Raw genomic sequence first — 27,852 nt, 5'->3', positions numbered from 1 at the left:
AATGCCTCAAAATTCAATTTCATGACCGCTATGTTGACTAGGAATATCCCATGGATTCAAAGACATGCTCACAATACTACTTACATAAAACACTCACAAGGCATAAACCCCATTTCTTTCAAAAGCAGACCAAGTTCTACACTTCAGAAAATATGATAAATAATGTTCATATACAAAGAAGGCAAAGCTATTTTGAGTAACAAATCATTTTATTAAAGCTGATGTAACGAAAGTAACACTGATCTCCTATCTACAATTCATCAGGATCTGAAGATTGAGATTTTTCGGAACGATTTTTTTTCGTTTTATGTTTATTTTTCTTGTGTTTTCTATGTTTTTTGTTAATATTGTCCTTGTCTAATGCAGCCTCCACAAAAGCATTGTCAACTATTTCTCTATTATTTGATTCACATCCATTTTTATTAGAACCCCTACAATCCTTAATTGACTCATTCAAACCAGGTGATTGATGCTCACCGTTACCACTATTTTTGATTATATTGTCTAATTTGGTTGGGCTGTCATCTAATTCTTTAGTATGTTTATGGTGAGAAATTGATCTAAAGTTTAATCGAGAATTTGATCTTGATTTTGAACGCTTCCTCTTCTTGCTCTTTTTAGACTTTTTATTACGTACTGATCTTCTGCTCTCTGAATCAGAACTAGAATAAGATCTATCTCTGTAATACTGCCTTGATTGGGAATTTGATCTGGATCTACCTTGAGAATATCGTGACCTTGATCTTGACCTCTTCCTGTTGCTATATCGTGACCTTGACTTCGATCTATGTCGAGAATATCTTTGTCTAGAATGTGATCTTGATCTGGACCTCTCACTTCTTGATCTGTGTTTTAATCTTGACCTGGACCGTGATCTCGACCTTGACCTGTATCGCCTCGAAGGAGGATTTCTGTTTCGATAGTCTGGCCGTCTGTCACGTCTGTAAGACTGTTCTCCATTGTAATTATCAAAGTCCGCATCTCTAAATTCATTTCTTGGATTGTGAAAAACATGAAGGAAGTTACAAATGTTTCCCTTTGGACATGATTTTTGTGAGAACAACCCTGAAAATAAGAGACAAATTTTCATTAACTGTGTGTTGATATTGAGAATTAGGAACGAAAGACAGTTTTTCTTGGCAATTTGTGATTGTAGTGTGCAACCAACCATCTTGGAAGTTTCGCTTGAACTTTAAAGAAGGAATAAGAGTTCATCGTTGGTTTGAAGCTGATTGAAAAAATCTAATTCTCAATCTGCTGTAATTTATTTTGGGTATTAAAATTAAATAGTATGTCACTGCTATTAATGAGGATGTTTTAAATGCTACTTTACAAGCCATAACTCATTTGTTTCAAAGAGTTTAATGAACAGTTGTGCAAAGGAGAAAAGAGCTTGGTAATTATAAGTCTATGGTTATTACAAATGATATTGTTCAAAATCAATAACATTTATTTTCTTATTAGAAAATGCCTCTTTAAGACTTACCACAAATAGCAGATTTCCACAGAGCGATGTTACGATATTCACAATTCAACTGTTTTCCAGCATACCATCTTCCATTAAACTTCATTACAGCCTGCTGAGCTTCTTCAATACTTAAATATAGAAATATGTAATACTAGTAAAATCAAAGAACAACCATAGCCATTATAATAAGCTTACATGTTAATGGTGAGGTATCTTTGCTATATGTGATACAGAAAAATTCTAAATTAGATAAGATTCATTGTAAACAATTTTCAAGATTCAAATATTTCTTTCAAGAACTCTTTCGGAAATTAAATGGGGTGAGGTGTGTTCATAAACATATGAATTGTTATCAGACAGATGATGGACATATTGAACAGTATACAAATATAGAATAATGATTACCTTTTAAATGTAATGTAAACATTTCCACGTAGATGAGGAGTACAATTAGAACAAACTTTAAACTGGGTAACTGTTCCTATAGACTTAAACTCTGGTAATACATCTTCATAAAACTCAAGAAAACTGTTATATAACTCTTTATCTTCATATTCTAAACTTAAATCTAAATAAAAACATAAAGGTATGGATACACTGAATACAAATGTTTAATCATATTGGTATCCATGACAGTATTATTATGGGAGTGCTTGATGGGAAATATAGACTGAATTGCAATCAAGTGATGTAAAGTGAAGTTCTATGGTGATAGAACTATGGTGATTGGTGGGGGTATTTTCTGATTCAATGGTTTAACTGGTTAGTTGACCATCTGTTCAACTCAACTTAAAGTAGCTAAGTCTCTAACTCAATATCATGCAAAGTCTTCGACACGAATTATTTGTCAATTTAAATCAACATTGATGTTGTGATCTTACTGGGAAAAGATGGGCTTCTGATATCCAATAATTAAAACAAAATAAACATTTTACCATTGGTTCCCGAATTGTGTACCATAGTGCATGTCAGCGCCATTTGTAACAAGGGACTCGTAGAATGAGGCTGGATATATTCTACAAGTCATGTCAAATGGTGACGTCATATTCTTATCTGGAGAGCATGTTATCGGTATGGAGTGGAATAACCAGACGCTAGAGACGGCTAGAAAATTTATCAAGTGAATTAATATATACCTGTATCATATTCATCTATAAGAGTCTGATCTAGTCTAAAATGTGAGAACATTCCAGGTATAAGAACAGTCTTACTTTCTTCAGGATAATCATGAGATCTTGAACAACTGGAAAATATAAATATCAAAGATAATTGTATGAGGAATAAACATTATCCTTCACAGTAAATTATGAAATAATTGTCATAATTTGAGTCTGGGCATAATAAAAAGGTAACAATGATTATTAGACAATATTAGACATGTAACTCTACAAAATGCAGAAAAAAAGACAAACACATGGAGTTGCAGAAAATTCCATCTCTTGTAGCAAATATCTATGCCAGTGAGTAGGCATGCAGCATACATGCAGATGTCCAACAGACATGACATTGACAGTGGTGACAACTTTCCATTTGTTAGTCTACCAGAGCAGATTATTTCTAATTGTTTAGCATTTAATCTCTGCAGCTTTCAAGTGGTTGGCCATGGACGTTAGTGAATGAAACTGCCGTTCACTCTAATATTAAATCTATTGTTTTTGTTTTTAGAACATTGAATTTATTGTTACACTTGTCGTGTCTGGTTAACATTGACCTTTAATAACATGTCCAAAATTTTATATTCATGCTCTTTGATCAAGGTTCTTTTCCTGGAATCTACAGCATATTTTTCTCACAAGCTGGATAAAGGTAATTTTTATTGAACAAGTTCACCAACTCTTGACATTATTTTGAAAAATCACTTTGGTTTAATAAATATGCTAAGTGCATCATTGACTATATCAAAATTTTACCTGTCTCCATATTTACAGGCACCAGTTTTCTTGAAGAATGGACATTCATTGACTGGACGTTCTGAACTATATATTACTGGTGCTATAGGGTTATGCCAGGCATCCTAAAGTACATAAACAAATGATTATAGAAATTCAGTTCAAACATATATTCTATGAATCCCATGTATGTTTTGACACAATGCAATGCAAACAATGATAATCAATAATTAAAAACTAACGAAATTTAGGAGAAGAATCGATTACATAATAAGTACAGCCCAAGTAGCAAATTATGTTTTTTTCAGATTATCTGCTATGCTGGAGCATGCACACTTTACACAAATTAAATATACAGATTATTCAGATGGTTCATCAACCATATGAAAATGCACCCATTACTTCTGCTGTTACTACCATTGTTTTGCCTACACCCAATATACAAATATTACAATAATAGTTGATATTTGTTATGTTAACTCTTGGTTGAGACCAGTTCTAACATTTAGTATCCCAACTTTCTGATGTTTGATTTTTAGCTTCACAGTCTTTTTTTAAAAAAAAAATGTCATACAGCATCAAAAGCACTGAAAGCAGACAATTCTATTTACCTTGTTTTCATGAACTGTAGCTTCCTTCAATAGAGCATCCTACAAAAAAACATACAGTAGCCCCTTCCAATCAATATCTAATAATATACTGACTTAAATAGTTAAGATTCAGATATAATAATACATAGAAAATATTTAAAGTAGACAAATTTATTTCAACTGTAAGGAAAAGAATCAACTTCATAATCATAGTCATTATAATCTACATTATGTAAAAAGATACATTTTGGAGGAAATATCTTTCCCAATAAAACTGCTTGTAATACACAAAGTTGAAATATCTTTTCCATTGAAACTGCCAGCAAGAGTACATGTTCAGCTGTCAAGGAATTTTTTATTTAGTGTAATTCATAGATGCTGCTAAAGCAGCTTTATATAACTATCATCTATTGATCACTGCAAACAAGAATCTAGAAAAGGTTTCTTTTGCATTGAGGACACTAGTTACTACATTAAATGTACATGTACATGTTTCATTCTATTCGGGATATGATAGAATTATACTACATTGTATTTAAATTGTGGAGACAAAACACAAAAAGATTGAGATATTAAAAATATAAATTGATTTCTTTTTTAAAATTTAGGATATTTTTCAATCAAGCACCCCAGTTCACCTGTCTGTCCTTTTCAGTTTCTCTTTTCTCTCTTTCTTCTGCTTCTTTCTTCTTCAATTCTTCCCATTCTTCTTTAATCTTTTTCTGAAATTATTATTGTTTATAATCCCAAATTATTATAATAGTTAAAAAATAGATAACGTAAAGCGAATTTGCTGTTAAATTAGTCGAATTGATCCACTCTGAACCGAGAATTTAGCGATTGAATTTTCGGCCTAGCCTCGATCATCATAACTAAAGTCGGTACGATAAAATACATAGTCTTGATTATCCATTTCTGGATTTAATCAAGAATGAGCGTAGAGCAGCAGATGGGATCCTAATCCAGTAAATATCGCAGGCTAGCGATGACATTGAGAGTTGATTATGATTATGATCTGGATAAGTTAATTAATGTCTAATTAATAATTTAGATAACTTTTCAGGCCTAAAAAAATTCTGCAATAGGCAGATTTAGCTCTTGCATAATATATGTTTAAATTTTATTATTTATTAAATGGACATTATGGGAGATTAGATAAAGAGTTGACACTTCTCCTTCTCGCTATAATAGTTAAAAAATAGATAACGTAAATAGAATATGTTGAAAATTTCAGTCCAATTGCTCCACTCTGAACCGAGATATTAGCTTTTGAATTTTAGGCTAGCTTTGATCATTATTACTAAAGTCGGTATAATAAGAAACAAAGTCTTGATTATCCATTTTTACGTTTATACATACATTGTACATTAAAGCAAGAGATAAATCTGCCTATTGCAGTTCTTTCTTTAGGCCTGAAATTTTATATAAACTATTAATTAGCCATTTATTAACAAAACAAGACCATGAAAAGACCATAATCAACTCTCAATGGCATCGGATACTCAAGATTTCAACTAGATTAGAACGGTTAGCCATTTAAAAATTTTATTAAAAATGGGAAAGCAAGGCTAAGTCTCAAATATACCACCAGTGCCCTGGATACCACAACGCACACATTTTGTCAAAACTACAAACTACAAATGAAATTTTCATTTTACATTATCTATTTTTGAGCTAGCAAGAATGGTCAGCTCTTTATCTAAATCTTACATAATGTATCTTTAAGTCTGTCAATGTATCAATTTTAAAATACTGTTTATTACGTATTCTGCTCTAAATGACGATTCTTCACCCCAATACCTTAGAGACCTTCTCAACACCTTTGAGTGTAATTATTTGATATAAAAACTAATTTGCCAATGATCTTAGATCAAATAAGTTATGGTATATATAGACCTACCTGCTGTTCCTCTAAATATTCTTTTTCTTTCCTCTCTTTTTCTTTATTGGCCAAAAATACTATCTGTGCTAATCTTTCTCTCTCTAAAAATAACTGATGTTGTTTCTCTCTTTCTTTTTCTTCTCTTTCACGTTTTTCAGAATCTGATGAACTCTCAGATTTATCATCATTTTCTTGCCCTAAAATATAAAATGGAAGATAGTAATCAAGTTGTTTTGAAATACCATCTTTCATCTGAGTATATGATGATAATAAATCTGAATGAAACCCAAATAAAAATAAATCCAAAAATATTACCTGCTCTTAATAATGCTTCAGCAACCCTTTTCTGTTTTCTTTTCAGTTTCTTCCATTGTTTGTGACTAAAACCGAAAAATATGAATTATAATCACAAATGAAATGGGGTTTAACATTCTATTTTATTTTTCTGAACCAACCAGGCTAATGAAGAAAGTGTGCTATTCAGTGTGTAATGAGTGAAATTGTGCCATGACAGCAGCACTATTGCCTACTCTTATTTTGAATTCCAACTTTCAACTGTTCTTCTACGTTCATGCCAACCTGTAATTGGCACTTTTTAGGACAACAATGGGAATGAATCTGGACCCATAACGATACATGTAGGTTAATCATGAGAATTACATTGGACCTGAAAATCTACATCTTGGTGATGGATAGGCCGATCTGTCTCCACTATTACATACTATCTAATTTGAATACCATCAGTTGAAAAATAAATTGATAAATATTTTCTTAAGTATTGGGTAAAGCATGAAATTTGTTTTAAAAAACTTGTTTTAAAAATTTCAAAAACTGAAACTTAAACATGCATTATGCAAGAGCAAAATCTGCTTATTACAAGTCTTTCTTAAGGGCTGAAATGTTATCTAAATTATCAATTAGACATTACAAGTAAATTTTTCAAAAGAGAACCTAGCTGTTTATTACTTGAAACTTTAAATATTTAATTGTAGGTGTACAATGGATTTTAATTAGTTTCTGAAGTCAAGGGAGGGGGTTTTAAACACATTGCAATAGATCAGTTTTTAAACAACAACAATTAAATAGTTTGTTCATACAGGACGAAAACTTTTTTTTTTTTTTTTCAATTATGGCTCAGAGATTAGCTAGTTTAGTTTTAGATCTAAAGGGCAAACGAAAGTAATCATTTGTTTATGAACAGAAGAGATGAATCAATGATCAACAAAAACATAAAAATATACACACGGATCGTGAATTCGTCATATGATTCGAAATGAATATGATGACTGAAAGCTTCCAAAGGCGTACCGTAATGTTAAGAAGCAAAATACCTTAAATTCATTTCTTTTTTACAGTTTACAGACATGTTATCCGGGTGTTTAGGTGTTTAACTACTGAATTTTGATAAACTTATTTTTCTACTGCCGTCACATGTTGATCACGTCCAAATTTGTGCACAACGAACAACAACGAAAGATTACCAGACAACTCGCTGCAAGTAATGCGTCCTGCTTTGACTATGAACAAGTTCAATTTATGATTATTAAAATACAATTATGAATTTTGAAGTACACATACGTACCAAAGTAAGTATGTTGATACTGTTATCGAAGGTAAGAGAGATATTTCCTTCCATTTTATTTTATAATCTCATATTTTATTTAATGTCGTAAATAGACCCGAATGATTCATGTTTCATGCGTGAATGAGTCTCTTATAATTATAGTTAGTAATAACGAATAACGAATTCTTCATGAAACATGGAAACTTCTATAATACGTCTGTAATAATAACAGTGGAAATAAATTCCCTTCAATTTCACCCTTAATGAAAATTAAGTTTGAGTGTGCGTTCCACCATGATCGGTGTCTAACATGCAATTGGACGTTATCTGGTATATTTGTGAGTTATTCGTGTAAATCGGCTACACGTCATACCACAAAACCGATGACGTTTTTTACAAAATAACTCATATCAAAACAAAGCTTCAGCTGATGAAAGCAACGAATGACTAACTTGTTTCAATGTTTGTTTGTAGATCGAACAAACCTTGAAAATAAATGAAGGAATGGGAAGATAATTAATAATTGTTGAAGTTAATACATTGAGGTAATAATTAGGTAGATTATACCCTCGCCTTTAATTGGAATAAAGAATAAATACCGTATAATTCAAATTAGTGCCATTGTTGACTGAAAATTTGGCCTTTTGTCACTCACTCACTGTCTGCTGATCTTCCTTCTTGATCGTTCTTTGATTGTTGGGTTATTTTAGAACAGCTTCAAAGATCATAGAAAATATAGTATGGACGTTTATGCAACAATTAATACCGTCAGATTCATTAATTGCATTGTCGAAGATTGGTGCTCAATCGGTCATCAACAAAATACATAAAGTAAATACACTAAATATAAAATAATTACATACCCTAAAGATGCAGGAGTAACCCTCCCTGTCCAGCAACTTAACGTTTCCCCTCTCGGTACCACCTTCGAAAATGATGTAACGGGGGCCCTCAGCTGCCGGTACATCAAAGACGGGAGCATCGTCGTGGATCGAATCTTCCAGTATTGGTTCGGGTAAAACGTAGGATCTTTCCAGAGGGACAGCCTCGGAACTGGTCTCCATAAGAGGCAATTCTTCTTGTTCACGTCCAACACTAGTATCCATAGTGCTTCTTCATCGAAAGTAGCGGTAATTTCATGAACAGCAATAGGAATAGCCTAAATAATAACGTAAAATACGGTATGGTAAGAATATTGAAGTTGACTAAATCAAATACGGTGGTAAGAATATTAAATACGGTAAGAATATGAAAGATGTTTCTTTGCTTATAGAAATTGATGTTTCGATTCTGTTGATTTTTTAAAAGTTACTTACGGCATTTATACAAGGAGTACATGTCCATTTAATCTCTTCTAACCCTTTCACCGCTCTTCTATATGCTGCCTGGGATATATCTAAAGAGAACAAATTTATTTAAAATTTAGTGAATGGGTTAAATATTTTATGAATATAAGTTCGAGTAAGTATAGCTAGCAAAACTCGTGTAATTATTTCAATACTTATGATCTATTTCAATACTAATGAAAGCAAGCAAAATCTGTGAAATTATAAATACATACCTGTACATTTTCTATGCTGCCATAGATTACACTCTTCACACTGAAGACCTTCTTGTCTCGGACGCATGGTGGAACGGCAAGCGATACAAGGATCCATTGGAATTAGGCTATAGTTAACTTGATATGTATCTGAGATATCGATATCAAATGGTGAAAGTTTCAAATTTTATTCGAAATATATACAAATTCCAAGCTTGCATCAGAATTGGTTTGAAGTGTAAAATACAAAATAACAAAGCCGGGATTTACAATCTCAAGCTTAAGATTAAATAATTTAAACAACAACTCAATAATAAAAAAAACCAATTTTAATACATCAAACACCAATCATTAATTAATAATTATCGTATAGGCTTCTATCCACACTGATGAGTACTAATTAGCACCTTTATACACCGACCAATCAAAATAACAAAGCCGGGATTTACAATCTCAAGCTTAAGATTAAATAATTTAAACAACAACTCAATAAAAAAAAAACAATTTTAATACATCAAACACCAATCATCAAAATCATCTATAATAATTATCGTATAGGCTTCTATCCACACTGATGAGTACTAATTAGCACCTTTATATACCGACCAATCAACCCTATAATATACTGGTCATGAATACGCCGATTTTACCGGTAATGAATACGCCTGGTAATGAATACGCCTGATACCAATACTTACATAGACTACTGTAGTTCAGCTCTGAACGTAGGTCTCATTACAATCGCCCTGTACGTTCAGGAACCGACCTATTGAATCCTTGTCAAAAAAGAATCGGCCCCCAGTCAATTTTACTGGGCAACTTTCTATTGCTAAACGGCCATGCGTCAGTCTCTGTGAACACCTGAACAATGTAATGGAACATTTTTAGTGAGAAAATAAGACCTTGCTTACTCAATATTATTCAGTGAAATGTACGTGATACATGAGACTTAATGACGGTCAGTTGGTCTTTGCGTTAAAAACGGTTGTCTCAAAGTCTGTTGTGGAATTTGGAAAACGCAATAGATCTATTATCGGCACTTGTTGCAATTTGATTTCTTCTTCATTTTTGGAGTATTTTGAACGGATTTAAAGTGAATTGTGATCAAAAATGAAAATATCGCGATATTTTTTTTAGAATTATCGCAATATAGAATATATCATGACAAAGCGATATTTGAGATTCAGACGATAATTTTATCGCCTGACCTAATTATCGCGATATATCACCATCCCTAGGGTATCGCGGCAACCTTACAACAATGGTGAATGGGAATAGAAGGAGTTTGTTATTTTTGATTTGCATAAATATTGTAGACTATGGTCATGTAAATCTGCACAAGATAACCCCCCTGTTGTAATTGGTAATTGTGATATATTTTCATCTTATTCTGCTCGTAATATTGGCGCTATCTTTGATAGTTTTATGCTTATGGGAGCTCAAGTAAATAATATTTGTAAATTGTGCTATTTTAATATTAGAAATATAGATAAAATACGTAAATGTGTAACTGTAGAGGCCACTAAGTCACTTGTTAATTCTCTGGTCACTTCTCGATTAGATAACTTTAATTCACTTTTAGTTGGTTTACCTTTAAAGCTTATAGATAAATTACAAAAAGTACAGAATACTGCGGCACATCCAATCATTCCAGATCAACACATTCATATTTAGGTGTGAACACCAGGCTTATCTAGCTATAAAAATTATTTTGATGCAGAATGTATAAAAAAAACTATTTAAATTTACCAATCAGCCAAGACTTTCCACAGTAAATTCCACAATCACAATTCACTCAATATATTTAATGTAATTTCACCAAGTTACATATTATTTGTCCTTCAGGCAAAATATTACACCTTTATACTATTCAGCTTAAATCATTGGAAAATACATTATAACACTACAGTGCATTTGATATTGTGTTTGAACAATTTTTTTTTTTTGAATACATGGGTATACACAATACTAATATAATGGTTTTGAAAACAAGCCAAAGCTTATATAAATTCATCTCCATGCACTTATTGGCCACCCACCCAATATCCGAAGGAACCAAACTAAGATAGGTAACAATCACAAGAAAAGACATTTTAGCAAGCAATTACTAACTCAGTTGATTGTAAAAATTGTTTCCCAGAGTGTGATTCAAGAGTAGATACATCTTCCTAACCTCATGGGTTTTCTCTGGCCAATGTCTGGTTTAAAAATTCTTCACTGCTTCTAAAAACTGCTGTAAACAATCGAATGATTGAAATATAAGTTAGTCTCAAAATGACTCAGTTGTATTGGGTGGACATTAAACACAATTTCTCTGTTAATAATAAATAAATTATTTTTCAGAATTCTGTTGTGTATTAATTTTCCTGCCATTTGATTGTGATGCAACACCAGCCCCAAGTAACAGATGGAAAATTACCTATATTTGTTTTCCCAACATCTTTAACATTTTTCTCTGATGACCAATCATCCCATAAACAAGTTCTAACTCTGTATAATCCATATGATTTCCCACTCAAGTTTAAAGGTAAGTTAAAGGTTTCTGTTTGTTTATGTGTGGTGTACATTTACTTACTATTACTAATAAAGCAAAAAAATACAAATTTAAGGAAGCAAAAACATTAAAAGCATGTACTTGTAGTTTAGAGCCCAAAACTAACCACAGTTTATTTGAGGGATTTTTAATTCCTTTCAAACTGAAGTATTGTAAAAGTTGAATCTATAAAGGGTTTCAGTCCAAAAATAGTTCAGCTCCGGTCTGTATTTAACTATTTAACTATAATGAATTGAACAGGATTTGGTGAAAACAAGCCAGCTCACCTATTATCTTCACTTAAACATACATTATGCAAGAGCTAAATCTGCCTATTGCAGGTCTTTCTTTGGGCCTGAAATCTTATCTAAATTATTAATTAGACATTAATTAACTTATCCAGACCATAATCAACTCTCAATGTCATCGCTAGCCTGCGATATTTACTGGATTGGAATCTGATTTGCTGTTCAACGCCCATTGATGATTAAATCAAAAAATGGATAGTATCAACTTTAGTAATGAGGATGGATGCTAGGCTCAAAATTCAATCGCTAAATTTTTGGTTCGTACCTGATCAATTTGACTGAAATTTTCAGCAAATTCCCTTTACATCATCAAGTTTTTAAATATTATGGTGAGAACTGCAAGTTCTTTATCTAATCTCCCATAATGTATCTTTAATCTCCCATAATGTATCTCTCTATAATAATTAGAAAATAGATAAAGTAAATCGAAGATGTTGAAAATTTTAAATCTCGCCTTGATCATCATTACTAAAGTCGGTACGATAAAAAAATTAGTCTTAATTATCCATTTCTGGATTTTATCATCAATGAGCGTTGACCAGCAGATTGGATTCCAATCCAGTGAAAATCTGACACATAAGATGACATTGAGAGTTGATTATGGTTTGGATAAGTTAATTAATTAATTTATATAACATTTTTGGCCAAAAGAAAGACCTGCAATGCAGATTTAGCTCTTGCATAATGTATGTTGTCTTTTTCTGATCCTCTTTTTAATCTAACTGAATACAAACTTTTTCCATTGAATACAAGCCATCTACTGTTAATACTTTTGATATTTGAACACTATTAGAATATATATCTGTTTGTATTTTTAGTTCTGAGTACGACACCAAGAAAATATACTGTTGTTGATTCAGAAGGAACGATCAGACCAAGATGCTGTGTGGACGTGTAAGATCCCTAATTTACAATCATAAATGTATATCAGTATTGTTTGAATCTTTTTTCTCATGGTAAAATGGTGGAACTTTTGGGCTTACTCATGCAGTAATAATAGTTACACTTATAGTTACCCATTCCTTATATGATTCAAATCAGTCTTTGATGTCAAATAGCAATATAGAGCCATCGTAGAGATATTTTTAAGATCAGAGGGACCAGTAATTGATTACAGTGGAATGAACAGTTAGAGACAATGCAGGAGTCTTCCCAATGGAATAAAAAACAAAAGGATTTTGAAGACTCGAATCAGAACTTAGATTTAAATAGTTGGGTCTGATCATTTCAGATCGCAGTCAGTTTAGATTTTGATTTGGGTCTGAATCAAACGCTTCTATAATGTCAAATTCAAATGATGTGATTTAACCCAAGTCAATCTTTTTTTCTTTTGTTTGAGCTTGGAATTATGTAATTAAATTGTAATAACATTTCTTTACATAAAATGATACACATTTTTGATTTTCAATATTTGTGGATTATCCTAAAATTTTGATGATGTTTGTTATTTTTACAGAGTTATTCGCCACGTTGACATCTGTATAAATAACGAAGGAGTCAAGGACAAATTTAGAATACAGGTGTCAGAATATGGACAACGCAAAATTCTGGGTAGGTATCCTTGTATAAGGAGTCGTTACCAATGAACTATTATGCTATTGAATGTCTAAGTATACTTAAGAGTAATTGTATTTAAAGACGCTGACAAGTCTGTCAAAAGGACATATGAAGATAGGTTGTTTGGTAATGAAACATGTACCCACAGCAACTAAGATATCCAACCAGTTGGTACATAAAAAGCAAAATCATTATGTTGTATAATATTATTGGAGCATTAACAAGATTCTGTGATATAATCAAGTATTTCGTCAAAAGGGAGCATAGTGCATGCATACCTTTTGTGAAGCATGACACCTGTCAGTGTAATTATGCATGAGATGAGCTGGTTGCGCCGTTTTCTTTTGTAAGGCACTTATATAGATGAGCATAAAATGAAGTTTTATGACAAGTTTTTGTTTTCATTATTGAGTCTATGACAAGGTTGCTGTGTTTTATGAAGAAGATCCAATATATATTAATGTTTGTATCATGTCAGATTTGTGTAGACTTTCACATCATTTATTTTTTACAGGGAAAAAGGACGTCATGTCCGTACTTTTTCCAAAAAGAGAAACAAGTCCACCAAAAGAAGAGAATTTTCACTCGCTTTCAACAAGTATAGCTGGCAATCCTGAACTTCCGCAGACACCTATAACTACACGACAAACAACAGGTATTTAATCACAGAACTCTTTGTTCTCGTTCATAGAGATAAAAAAACAAAACATGGCACAGGTCTAATCTCTCAAAATGTCTAGTTAATAGTAAGATCTCACAGTAACGAAGACGTACACATATTCGTAACTATAATCTATGCACTTATGCACTTCTCCATACTGTGAAGATAGGTAATACCATAGTCTTTTTATATTAATCTTTTCATAAAATTATTTCACCTCTTCCAGTTTACAGCCGACATAGTTTCCCCTTGTCAGTGGTGCAGGACGGAGGGCCTGACAAGAAAAGCAGCTCTGTCAAGTCATTCAGAGGGGGAAAAAATCAAGATCCCATGTATACATTGGCATGCACGTAAAAGATCCCTTGCCAGTTGGAATTTGATATAAGAGTAGGCCGTAGTGCCGCTGCCCGGGCAAAATTTCCCTCATAGCACACTGTATGGCGTAGACCTGTCTTCATTAGCCCAGTAGGAGGAGCAATAACAGTAGGACGTTAAACCCCATTTCACCATCATCATCATCCAGTTTACTGAGTAAATCCCTACAAAATGGTGCATATATACCAGAATCTGTCCACCAATCACAAATATGGGTTACTGATTGCGTTTAGTATACTGATACCAGTTAGAAAAAAATGAACAGATTCTGAAAGCATTATAGTCAGTTGTACTCATTCTCAGATAATTCATTACAGGAGTTTCATATTCATTCGTCAAGTTTTATGAATTAGTCACCATAAGACGTATTTTATGAAATATTTTTTTCTTGTTTTAGGTCGATCTGTGACAGGTCCTAGTTATATCATAATATTTACTGCCGTAATGTGTATTGCTGCATTAGCCATGCCTACACATGGTGAAAAGGACACAAAGTGGCCTGAATATTTACATCTCTCTCTGTCACAGAAACTGATTGCTGCTTATATATTAGGTAAATAAGACTTACATCAGTTGTGGTGTAGGAAGAGGAAGATTCTTATTTTTAATTTTAAAAATCATGTTTTTGTTGCAAGTAACAAAATATTTGTGGCCATGTTGTCTGGGCCATTCTTGAATTTTGACTCTAATAGGAATATCAGTCCAGAAATGGTTCAATTCCGTTCAGTATTTACAAAGCTATGATGAATTCAAAATTCCATTGATGGATGCTGCTCATTATGTAACAAGCTTGCCGTGAACCAAATTGATGGGCCTGTTTTTAATCCAATTGAATCCAATCCGGGAGATTATCTAGCGTTAATATTTTGATTTAAGAAATTCAACATTCATGCAAATCATTCATCATTTCTTTTTTGGGTCAATTCTGACCAAAGTATAGTGTGTTTTATAGTAAATTTGTGTGAAGTGCAGTAGTATGGAGATAGTGTTTTTAATAATTTCATCTTTCTGTTTTTTATCAAATTTTATTGCAATCTCTGTTGCTTCTTTAGTTAAAAATAGTGATAAGTTATGCACTACACAGGGTATGTTTCCCGTCTTTCTACACTAGATCCCACTTCACTCCAGAGGAGTTTACTCAGATAAATTTGTTGGGCACACCATTTATATGCCCATATTTTATATGGATGTATATGGTTGTTACCCCCATGTCCTTCAGTTCATAATTCTTGTAAACAATACTTGCTGGGATTATTCAGTTAGTCATAAGGGGGAATCCTATGGTCACAAGGGGGAATCCTATCAAGATATATTGAATTAAAAATAAACACAACAGTTCTATGGATAACAATGTGTTCAATTAATAAATGCCATTCAAACAGTATATATAGAGTTATAGTCCCTGTCACAGAATACCTTTTAAACACTCAAGAGGTAAAGTGATTTGAGATTTTCCATTGCTAATCTTATCGTCAACCTTAGATTCTTATTAATATTCACTCCTGTGTTATTTTTCAGGCTTGGTAACCATGGTGATATTAAAGGTATGACAGTCATCACCAGTTAGGTTTACATGTAGTTTATTAGTATTGTGAGATTAGTGTTTATAATTTAAACTGTATTATAATAATTATTGGTTTTCTTTGTCAATCTTTATTATTATTATGTATTTTGTTTCATAAATTTCTTTTTTATCCATATTTATAACGCCCTCCTGATAAATGTCATATTATATAATTTGCATCCGCTCTGTACATTTAAAATTGTATATTGACATAATTTTTAACAATGAATTGATTTATGAATAATTTTGTGAATGGAAACTAATTTAAGTGTGCAATAAATGCTGAATAAATATTGTGACATAAAAAATCGTCTTTTTTCATGAAAAGAGTTTAATGTGAGTACCAGCATTACCAAGATTAAAATTGACAAGTTTACCCATAATATTGTTTGAAAGGTTAACATCTGTCTATCTCTTGTTCTCCTGCCGAGATAATGCATATCCTTTACTATCATTCAGTCCTTCAACAATGTCAGACCTGACTCTTGCACATCTCTGAGATGTAACGGGGTGGGGGTGATTTTAAATTTAAATCTAAAACTGAAGCTATAAATATGAACCAGTTGTGACATCACCCTTGTGGTGGTGCGCCTCTTTAGATCTGCATACCAGCATAATTCGAATCAACAAAAGTTTGATCAAGTTTTATTCCTATTTTACAATAAGAAAGGATGAGGATGACTATTGAAGGAACAAAAAAATACACTGTTAGAGAATAAAAATGAAAATATTATGAATATATTGAATAATCTCTACAGTACTAGGCATGTAAATGGTACAAAATATAATTTAGTGATAAAACCATTTTGAGTTATGAATAACATTTTCATTATGAATTATTCATCAAATAATATAAAAAAATATTTATATCAGAAATTTTCAATTTCCTTCAAGAAAATTGTTGAAAATGGCTATGGACTATGAGCTTAATACTACAAGTTCTTGTAAAGTAAATAACTAGTAACTAGAAAGGTATTCATAAAATATATCAAACTTAACAACTACATTTTGGCACACAATCAAACAACATCTAAATCATAATATGAACATCGAATATAGTATACAATATCTATATTGTACTGGAAACCTAAATAACAATACCCTCAATAAATTTTTGTGATAGCATCGATTTGTTTTTACCCTTAATTATTTTTAAAGTTTCTACATTATTATGTTATGACTCTTTAATTAATTCTATAGCACTTAGAACATTATGTCTAGGAGTAAACTTTATATCCCTATTTTTACCACGCGTGGAAATAACGATTTTAGTTGCAACACTGATGAACAAGTATCGGACATTTTGAACTTTCTGCTGGACATGTATTAAATGTATCAAAAAAATCACAGAAAAATGACAAAACTACAGGACAATATGACAGACACCAAAGTGATTATGCCTGACAAAGCCAGAATTTGTGCCAGATAATGGCCGTGACATGTGCCTTTTTTTTTTTTAGGTTTGCCAAAAAATGAATGACCTACATCCTATATGACTGAGTTATCCATCTAACAAGAGTCATTACACAAAAGGGTAAAATTTCCCTTTACATATTAATGATAAGATGATAGGGGGGATGCCCGTTTCCCATTCAAAGTGTTTAAGAAAATCACTGATAAAATTAGGCTACCTCTTAAAGAGTATACCTCTTTCATTGCCAGAAATTTTTTACTATTCACAATCTCAAGAACATTTGATGACTTTCCTATTGTTTAAAAGATATTCTTTTCTTCTTCCAAACATGGGTAGTAAAATGTCAAACATGTTAGTTCCATATAAACTACCTCAAATTTTAATGAAACCATCCGTTAAATGAATTTATCTGCAGTTTAGTTTTTTTCAACTAAATTTCACTATAAAATTTATTGAATAAGTATTTAAGGCACCTGATAAGAGAAAATTAACTACCACTGTCAAATAATTCTTAATATTAATTTAAAACATAAAATATAATATAAAAAAAGACTAAACATAATTTTTATGAACACATTTGACAAAATGAAGGCAAAAATAGATGTTTGTTGGGGCATACATGCAATTGTGTTTAAGCCTTAGCAATAGCTACACAGGCATAATCTATATAACAAATACATAGGCTTACTTCTCGAAAACTAAGTCAACTAAAGTTTTAAAGACACAAAAAAAAAATCATTTCGAGGAGGAAAATAATTAAATATATTTGTGGGGAAAATAAAGATAATTAATAACTATCAATATAATAATAATAAATTTAACAAACAAACAAAACCTCTATCAAACACTAGTAAATAGTCAGCATACAGATATTTCTAATCTATATTGTTAGTTTCAGTATAGCCTAATTCAGAAAATATTCTTCTGCATTCCATTTACAGATCACCATAACATTTGGAACACAGATAATTCAAATCATTCAATGAACAGTTTTATACTGTAGGGACATTACAATTCCCACCCCTCAGGTGTGATTCTCACTGACATCAATCGATTGATATTCTGATGGCAAGACTACAAGGCACATCTTATTCCAACTGCAGTAAGCCTCATATCATTATAAGTGTTCCCATACAATTCTTTGTGATATACATTCAAAAATGTGGCTTGATGTTGTCCTGCAAAAGCACGCAAATGGCTAGCTGACTTTCTGAACGAAAGCATTAAATTTCACTGGATCGAAAGACAATTTTATTGATGTAATGAATACCATAGTCCGAATTATCAAAATTTCAGGAAAAATAAGGCTTTGTACACCTAGCTTCTCGGAATGAAGCAAGCAAATAAAAATAAGATATTAAATAAGGTAATGGCCAGCAAATTTACAATCTAATTATATTTTAAAAAAAACACACACAAAAAAAACAAGTAAACAACAAAGTGTACTACAAAATTTACATGTAATGGGCTATGAAAGATAGCAATATTAGACAAAGAAATTTATTTTACAATTGTGTCTAAAATCAAGTAAAAAATTCTTTTTTAACTACTTTAAGTAAGAATTAAACTTGATTGTTCAATTAAGAATGAATATTTACAATATATATTGGAGCAGTATTATTCTACTTTTAAATTATAATTCTACAAGTTCTCAAAATGAATCTGCTAGGTTAAATGGGACAGATATGTACGGAAAGTAGTTTCATTCTGCTCTATTTGATTGTTGTTCTAACTGCATGTCCCAATTACGGAAGGCACACTCAAAAGAAGTATATTAATACATTATAACTCTGGTCTACAAATTCTGTTGTACAGAGAAAATAGCACTATTATGCCATAATAAATTACTTGAAGAATAAGACAAATACAGGCATATAAATGTAATCATAAAATTTTTAAAATTACACCAAAATAACGTGAATTAGTAATTTTAGTAATATTAATGTCATACAATTTCAATAATGTTATTTACAAAAACTAAAAAGAGGTGATTATGCACTTTTGTAATACGGGCCAAATTGAAATTATTGTTAAATAAATGAAAAGCTATTTGTATTATAATTACCCTGGTCTGCAGTTGTCTTTAAAATGTAAAATAAAATTGTTCAATTTGTGAGAATATCTATTAATTTGTATATATTTCATTCTTCTTAAAGGGACAACAAACCAGAATTAAAATCAAATATCAAGTTTAAGGTCATACGTAATCAAAAGTACTCTTACAAAAAATTATTTAATGCATTCAATCAAACTTTACCTAAGTTATCGTTATTTGAATTTTAACTTAAATTCTATTATTTCAATATAGCATCTTGAATTTGGGCATTTGCGCCTTTTATGAGTTTTGATTTGACATGAGTTGTCTTAAACAATTAATTGGATATGCTCAAATTATATCTTTCAATCCATTGCTGAGATCTCAATATTTTACCCATTATAACCTCTATTTTATCAGTCCAGCGGATGCTTGTACAAACCACTCTGTTTTAAATGCGTCAGAGCATGGATTTATGGTATTATATTAATGGTTACCTTTATTTACTTATTGAAAGTGATAATTCTTATTCAACAATTGGTATTCTTGAAAAATATACTTGATTTATTTCAACGTCAAGAGATTACGATATCTAGATCTTTAAATCTCTAAACCATCTAAATCCTTACCATTTTTAATAATGATATTATTAAATTCTTTTTAGGCCTATCACATTCCCCCTTTTTATAGAAAGTTTATTATTACTAAATTATAGAGTACATGTAAGAAATAGATGTCTTACATCCATGAACATCTTTGGTCAGCTTATTTTAAAGCAATTTTATGAGTGATATTGTGTATATTATTAGTAAATGTGTATTATATATTATGCACATGGGCCCCGCCCTGCCTAATTAATTAAGAATAATTGATTCCAGACCAATGTATGTGTATAAGTAATACTGTATAATAAAAACACCTAAAACCTATCAATTAGTTCCTGATTCAAATTTTTAACCATTCAATTTAACAAATACAAAAATAATCTAAATTTAAGAAGTAAAAGATGAGGCTAGTATTGTCAATTTATTTGATCGATCTAGATTTTGAGAAGCAATTTGTTCTACATTTACTTCGTTGTAATTCGTTATAAATCATAAAAATTGTTTTGATCTTTAATGTTTACTTTGATCTAATGCTAATATTATTATAAATCATTAAAATTGTTTTGATCTTTAATGTTGACTTTGATCTAATGCTAATATTATTATAAATCATTAAAATTGTTTTGATCTTTAATGTTGACTTTGATCTAATGCTAATATTATTATGCATGTGTATTATAAAATTATTATGACATTTATCAGAATCCAAAATGAACATTCCTGCCTTCACAGGTGGAGATAAATGTATGCATTGAGTTCCCGGAAGACAGTATCAACCAATTAAATCACAATGAATAACTATATCTTATATCTAAATGTTTGAAATTTTATACAATGTGATATAAATACCTATATTTCTAAATTGCACTATGGTTGTCAGTGGTTTTGAGATATGAATGACTATCAATGTAAATACATCAGAACTATGAAGCTATATGATCAGTTGAATTACTTTGTTAAACTTTTATGGGATAATGATTCAATGGGTCATTTCAAGTTTTGGGGGAATTAGTGTTAAGAAATACAGAAACAAACAAAAGCCAAAATATATCTTGATGACATAGACTTCAAAAATCTTGATTATGCAAGTCTGGCTTTATACACAACATAAACTCGATGTTGCTCAACCCACAACTTAATATGACCCATTTTATATGGTACCTTTATAAGGTTATCACCTTTAGTGAAAATATTAACTGCTGTGTAAAATTATGTCTATAATATATTATGATGAGAACATTAACAACAATGGTATAGTATTGATAGAAAACAAATTCTAATAAATAAAAGAACTATTTAAAAGTCTGGCTTTAAAAGGGACTTAAATTGTTTTATAACCGTGATGAAGAATTACTATCTTCACCTATAGGAGCATCACTGAAAAATAAAAAAATATGTATCATCAATTGGGAGAGATTTAAAATGGCTGCATGTATTATCTTCATTATGACTTGGTGTTAAATCCCTGTGTTCTTGAAGAGATTTGTTCACACATATCAATCCTGGCTGCAATTGGATACCGGTAGGGTAGTGCATGATAAAACCAATGAGGCTCAAAATATCCAAAACTGTGACTATTGTTGTATGCTGTAGATTCTATTTCCCATAGAGTATGATAGAGCCAGATTAAAGACATAACATTACCATGGTGATTCTCAATCAGTGTGATGCGGCCGCAACATCTTCCTAAGTGTGCCGCGAAATTTTGAACGGCACACTAAGAAAATGTGAAAAACCATGTGATCCCAATTGAGTATTCACTGGTGTCTACTGATAAGTTCATAGTTGTGTTTTTCTTTATTTATATATAGTTTGAGTCATTCTATGTCTCTATGACTATTCTCTGTCTATGGTTGTGTTTTTATTTTGCTAATTCAATAATTTTTCATATATATTTATCCAGGTGTGCCACTATTTTTTCATGGGTTCTAGGGTGTGCCGTCGACAAAAAAAGGTTGAGAACCACTGCATTACCATAACAATTACGGTCAATCAAACCGGCTAATAATAGAATGTGCCAGTCTGTATTTAGACATCTGATCTGTCACACAAACCTTGTATCGGTATTTGGAAAGTAAGCAACCAATTTGTTTATTTACAGCAAAAAAGTGTCAATTAAACAACTAACTAATAAAAGATTTGTTTCGTTATTCATGAAAAATCTATCTCATTACAAATTTACCGGACATTTAAACTAGGTCATTAATTAATAATAACATACTTACATTGAACCTATGACAGTTTGTCTTTGGACTAGTTTCAAGTAGCGTTTATGTTCCTGTTCTAAACTTATTACACATTTCTGGATTTCAGTGACTGTTTCAAAACAGATTTTTGTATCATCAATGACTAACATCGGATGCGGTTCTGTATCACCAGAATATACCTCCTGACAACCACAGGCATCTGGAAATCAACAAACAGTACACATAAAACTACCAAACAGGGTACCATATACTATATACATATCAAAATAAAGAAATACAGGCTGTATATAATTGTTATGAAAAAGAATAATATACATTAATATCATAAAAACAATATGGTTTAGTGTTAAAGAGACACCACAGGAGTGTGGACCAAAAGGCAGTGAGACCAGGACTGCCCCATTTAATGTATAAGAGTAAAAGAACCTATGGTATCTACCCAGGAGTGCCACATTTAATGTATAAGTGTAAAAGAAACTATGGTATCTAATTACCAGAGAGAGAGAGAGAGAGAGAAATAGGGTTTAACTCCATTCGACACAGACCAGGTAATTTAGGGACTAACATGGTTTCATTTTATTTCAATAATTCGCTTGCGCGTAAGGGTCTTTAGCAGTGGGAGGAAACCGGAGGACCCAGAGAAAACCCAGGAATGCTCCCTTTTAATGCAAAAACACATGTAGTTCAAAAGGTTCCTGGGCAAATAAAACCACCATTAATTAGAAAGACAATTAAAATGTTTTGAGTGAAAAATTAGTGATAATGACCAACTAGCTGAGCAAGATTCAACATCATCAGGTATATATATATGTACACATATATGTAAAAGGTAATGAAACATAATGCCCTAAGCAGCAAAGTTATCTGATTAGTCCATAAAGGTTGCCACAATTTTGTTCTTTTGCTGATACGGTAACCCTAAAAATTGATCAAAAGCAACAACTCATGACATACGGCAATCATTAGACAATTATTAACTGATACACAAAATATGTACCAGTATTACCAATATAAATACGATGCATAAATTTCAATAGAGAATAACTTTAGTCTCTGGAGCTCCATAATAATGATCAAGGGCCATAAAAAAAAATCTATATATTGTAAATTGTTGAAAATCAATAGCCTTATTCTTCTTCCGGTCATAAACACTGTTTACAAATTTTAAGTTAATCAGACAGGCCTCACACTGGCTCTCAATTTTTTTTCCGCCAAAATGGTTAATAATTTTTATATAAAAAAAATGTTCATACTTTTTTTTTGCCAACTGGAATATTTTATCTGCCACAATGGTGATAAAAAAGACGACATGTAGGCCTATTATAATACAATTACCAATACATACAATATACAATAAATATGTCTTTACATAACACATTAGCAGTTTTGAGATGATTCATTAAGATGAAATTTTGTTTTTGGTGACTTTAGTCTTTTCACACACCGTATTGCACAATATATTTTCAGTATTTACACCTCAAAGATCTTCAATATTTACACGTCAAATCTCATCCAATTTCTTTAAATTTATGTTTTGCCTATTGTCATTTTTAGGTACCGTAATGGTATCAAAATCGAGAACCCCGGTGGCTAAATGGGTAAGATGTTGGCTCGCTAGCCTGGAGGTCGGATGTTTGATCCCTGCATTGGCTGAAAAAGTCCATCAAGATTTTACGACGTGGTTTCCCCTTGTCAGTAGTACAGGATGGAGGGCCTGACAAGGACAGCTGTCTAGTCATTCGGATGAGATAAAAAAACCGAGGTCCCCTGTAAACATTGCCGTGCATGTAAAAGATCCCTTGGCAGTTATATGAGTAGGCTGTGTAGTGCCGCTGCCAGGCAAAATTCCCCTCAAATCTGTAAAGAGATCTGTCAGCCACATAAATTTCATCCAAATACTATGATAGACTTTACCAACTATTTGAAAACTGTCGACTACATTTTCTTTATCTATTTTTAAGTCAAGGGCAGTAAATCTGTGGATGATTTAATAGAAATCATCAGAATGAGATAACAATATGTAGACTACTCTAATACATTCACACAAGCTAGTTTTAGTTTATTCAAGAGCAAGAATTGTGTGTGGATTAAAAGTGTGTAAAGGAAATTAATAAAGTTAGTAGGTCTATATTAAATTAATAAAAGTGTGTAAGCCTATGTTAAATTAATAAAGGTCAGTAGGATAGATTAAATTAATACAAGTCAGTAAGCCTATAATATTAGATTAATAAATCTAAAAGTGTGTATATATGATATTAATAAAAGAAATGGTGTATGTACATTAGTAGATCTTACCAGTAGCATTCCTCATGCAATCTAGGAGAAAAGATATTAACAAATATTAATTTTAATCATGCATGTTTAATGCAATTATTAAAGTTATAACAGTATTGTACATATAGAGCTCAATATCCACACCATATTTGTCAAAAATTGACAGATTCCTTCAAAACTCCTACCACACATTCTACAAAGGGTACCACTACCATAGATTTTAAAGGCCAGCAACAAGTATGAATAAAACAGTGAAAATCAGCCCACAAATTTGCTTAGTAGTATTCAAATCTTATTTAAATCAAAATAATGGATCAAAAAGTTCAAATTTAAAATGAATTCAATTCTATTACAGTAAACAAATTGTTATAAATTCTCCAGATATGCAAGTATTCCCAGGCCATATTAGTAACCAGAATTGGTGTTTGTAGTTACAAGTGAGGTGTTATTTTTTTCTAAGTGCAACAGGAGGCCCCATGTATCTGTTAACATTAAAATTTAGCTTAGCAAGAACCTTAAAAACTCAAATAAATGTAGTCATGAGCCAATCAATCATATTGTATTGTTAATTATCCCGTTACTTGTTGAAATAAAAGAAATAAAGTTTTAATGCACGACAATATTCACCAGTACATACAAGACAAACCAGTTCTTTTATATAACATACAAGAGATATGATCATCAGAAAAAACATTTCCTGTATTTATCAACTGCCCCAAAATGTGAAATTTGTTGGAAACAAATTCAGCAGCTCTGAAGTTGTGGAGAATGTAAACAGATTTCACCTTAATAAACAGACAGATGTTAAGGTGCCCCACACAGTAAGAAATGATCTCTAATAAAAGTAGAACTGAAACCAATGAATGTTCAACCTCTAAAGTGATTATATAACCCTTCAGATGGATGACAGATAGGACGTAGAAGCAGTAGAAGTGATGGGTCACTATTGGCTAGACACCGAGATATGTCTTAGGTTTATTCAATCCCAATCACCTACATGTACTTTAGTTAATAGCAAAATTTAGCTTAAGATTACATGAACAATACCCTCTCAAAAATCAATAGATTGTTTAATTTACATATTTATTTTACTAACCTTGATAAGCATCAAGTTTATCCATGTTTGTAAGAAACAAGGAATGTATTTTTTCTACCTCTCTATCTGAGTCGATATTAACTTTCATCTCTGTGACAGGTAAACCACCAGATACGGGTGTACATCCTACGGCCATCATATCTACAGACTTACAGCTTAAAAAAAACGTATAATAAAAAAACTATACTGGAGAATTCAGAGATTTTCTAGAAATAAAACTGATTAATTATGTGTGGAAACATTGATTGGGTATCAAGGTGGAATGATCTTGTGCCTGGATAAGCTTGCCTATAATCGCGTTCATCTGCCCACCAATGGAGGTGAGCACTCTAAAAGTGTTATGTAACCTCTTACACTGTCTTGCTGATCACTTCCAAATGACTCAATATTTGGAGCTGAAATTTTCACACAAGGTAAATAGGCTTTCTTCTCATTTTTTAATCTTCTAGCATGCTTAAACAAAGTTTGTTTCAGGAGACCTGCTAAATACCCGACACCAAAAGCATAAATTAAGTTGGAAATTTTTTAGATTTCTTGGTTGAATGTTGTATATCCTGACTTTCAGTCACATTCAGGGTGATATATTATTCTGGAGAATTCCTCTTATGATGACATTATGCTTGATAGACACTGACATTTAAATTTTGTTCAATGTGTAACTTCATTTTATATATGCAGTTCACTATACTCTTATGGAGGTTAAAACTAACAACTAGAATACTTACCATAACCAATGACCATTAACCATAGCAGCAGGATGATACGTTCTTAATCTGTTTTTATTAGTATTACAAACTTTATTTAATATATCTAACCTAAAATAATACAAATAATTTATGTCAATCATCTGAAAATCAATATATATAAATATACTGATGTGTGCATAGAAATTATGTATACAATCTTTACAGCATTATGTATACAATCTCTACAGCCAATATTTATCCTGGTATTCATTACTAGTCTAAAAATATGGATAATGGCATATTTATTTGGTATTACTGCAAATATTGTCTAGAATAATTATACTAATCAAGTATTGTTTAGAATTATACTAATCAAGTATTGTTTTGAATTATACTAATCAAGTATTGTTTTGAATTATACTAATCAAGTATTGTTTAGAATTATACTAATCAAGTATTGTTTAGAATTATACTAATCAAATATTATTAAGAATTATACTAATCAAATATTGTTTAGAATTATACTAATCAAGTATGGTTTAGAATTATACTAATCAAATATTGTTTAGAATTATACTAATCAAGTATTAAGAAACAGGATAAAGAATTCAGAAGTTCTGCATGTATATTTAGAAATATTATGTACTCATATTATGCAACAACAACCATACTTATCTTCTATATTTTTTTGTATGGTACCTTCTTTTGTGATATTAATGAAACATTAGAAACCAGCCAGATATTTTTTAAGTGAAATAAAATAAAATGGGGTTTAACGTCCTACTAATATTTTTGAAGGTGGGGTAAAAATATCTTATAACCTGTCAAAATTTTCTCGTCAAGATACTAAACAGACATTTTCAGTTAAAAATGGAATAAAACCTGACTAACCATTCTTTTTCTTCAACACAATTATTGGCTTGAACATATAAGGCTCTCTGTGGTTGTACAACTTGAAACATCTACAAAAACAGTTTTAAAACATTTAAATTACTACCAGCATTTTAAATAATAATATAGGAGCATTGGAAAAAACCAGAAACATCATATGGGTAACCATGATTAAATGGCGGTTACTCTTGTAAATGTAGATATTGATCTCTAACATTATTTCTCAAAATGAATATAACAACGAGATAGTTTTGAAGATTGAATACATACATAGTTCATTTTAAAAGATTCTTCTTGGAGACTTTCAACTGCCAGTATATCTTCAATAGGTATAACACATAGTGGTTTCTCATCTATAAAATATAATATTAACAATTTCAATAAATTAAACAGGAATTCAAATTAATGAAGTTTTAAAAAAAAAGCTGATTATAGTCATTTCATTTATTTGAATTGAATTCCAAGAAATATTTCTTAGATATGTCTGTCTTTAGTAGTTGATTTCAATCACAGTCAATTAATTCCTGAAAGTCCTTAACAGGAAATATGGAACTTCTAATGAAAAGGAAAAATAAAACCATGATCAAAATCAATTAAATAACATGGGTATGTTTGTTGGTCCTAATACAGATTATGCAGTTTACATATCTGTGGCAATGTGTAAAATCTGCATTTCTAGATCATTTGGAGAGAGAGAGAGAGAGAGAGAAATG

General features: G+C 31.3%; 3 protein-coding genes across 4 annotated transcripts in view; 1 reads left to right on the top strand and 2 right to left on the bottom strand.

Annotated features, from left to right (window-relative positions):
• Nucleotides 1-190: 190 nt before the first annotated feature.
• Nucleotides 191-7,284, bottom strand: LOC126818824 (U2 small nuclear ribonucleoprotein auxiliary factor 35 kDa subunit-related protein 1). Its single transcript, XM_050546469.2, has 10 exons — nt 7,161-7,284; nt 6,145-6,209; nt 5,848-6,026; nt 4,586-4,669; nt 3,969-4,007; nt 3,379-3,482; nt 2,605-2,711; nt 1,874-2,036; nt 1,487-1,596; nt 191-1,065 (listed from the first exon to the last, which is right to left on the bottom strand). Exons 1-10 carry the CDS (start codon nt 7,193-7,195, stop codon nt 251-253), a joined length of 1,701 nt encoding a protein of 566 aa, XP_050402426.1. The 5' UTR covers nt 7,196-7,284; the 3' UTR covers nt 191-250.
• Nucleotides 7,285-7,782: 498 nt separating this feature from the next.
• On the top strand, nt 7,783-16,098 carry LOC126814856 (motile sperm domain-containing protein 1). The gene is made up of 7 exons (XM_050540274.2): nt 7,783-7,938; nt 11,277-11,460; nt 12,593-12,668; nt 13,231-13,325; nt 13,846-13,986; nt 14,765-14,920; nt 15,886-16,098. Exons 2-7 carry the CDS (start codon nt 11,316-11,318, stop codon nt 15,915-15,917), a joined length of 645 nt encoding a protein of 214 aa, XP_050396231.1. The 5' UTR covers nt 7,783-7,938; nt 11,277-11,315; the 3' UTR covers nt 15,918-16,098.
• A 115-nt stretch (nt 16,099-16,213) lies between these two features.
• Nucleotides 16,214-27,852, bottom strand: part of LOC126814848 (ras GTPase-activating protein 3) — a 29,578-nt gene continuing 17,939 nt past the window's right edge. The window contains exons 19-25 of one of the 2 annotated variants that reach the window (XM_050540254.1): nt 27,410-27,492; nt 27,140-27,210; nt 26,288-26,377; nt 25,563-25,717; nt 24,488-24,508; nt 22,211-22,391; nt 16,214-21,362 (exon numbers count right to left, since the gene is read on the bottom strand). In XM_050540254.1, coding sequence (XP_050396211.1) covers nt 21,317-21,362; nt 22,211-22,391; nt 24,488-24,508; nt 25,563-25,717; nt 26,288-26,377; nt 27,140-27,210; nt 27,410-27,492 — 647 coding nt within the window. In that variant the 3' untranslated portion in view covers nt 16,214-21,316. The remainder of the gene's footprint in view (nt 21,363-22,210; nt 22,392-24,487; nt 24,509-25,562; nt 25,718-26,287; nt 26,378-27,139; nt 27,211-27,409; nt 27,493-27,852) is intronic. The other variant, XM_050540261.1, reaches the window with a different exon arrangement.

The sequence above is a fragment of the Patella vulgata genome, chromosome 1 (assembly GCF_932274485.2).
Source record: "Patella vulgata chromosome 1, xgPatVulg1.2, whole genome shotgun sequence".
In the NCBI taxonomy this organism is placed as follows: Eukaryota; Metazoa; Mollusca; class Gastropoda; family Patellidae; genus Patella; species Patella vulgata.
This window is presented reverse-complemented; position numbering and strand designations above follow the sequence as displayed.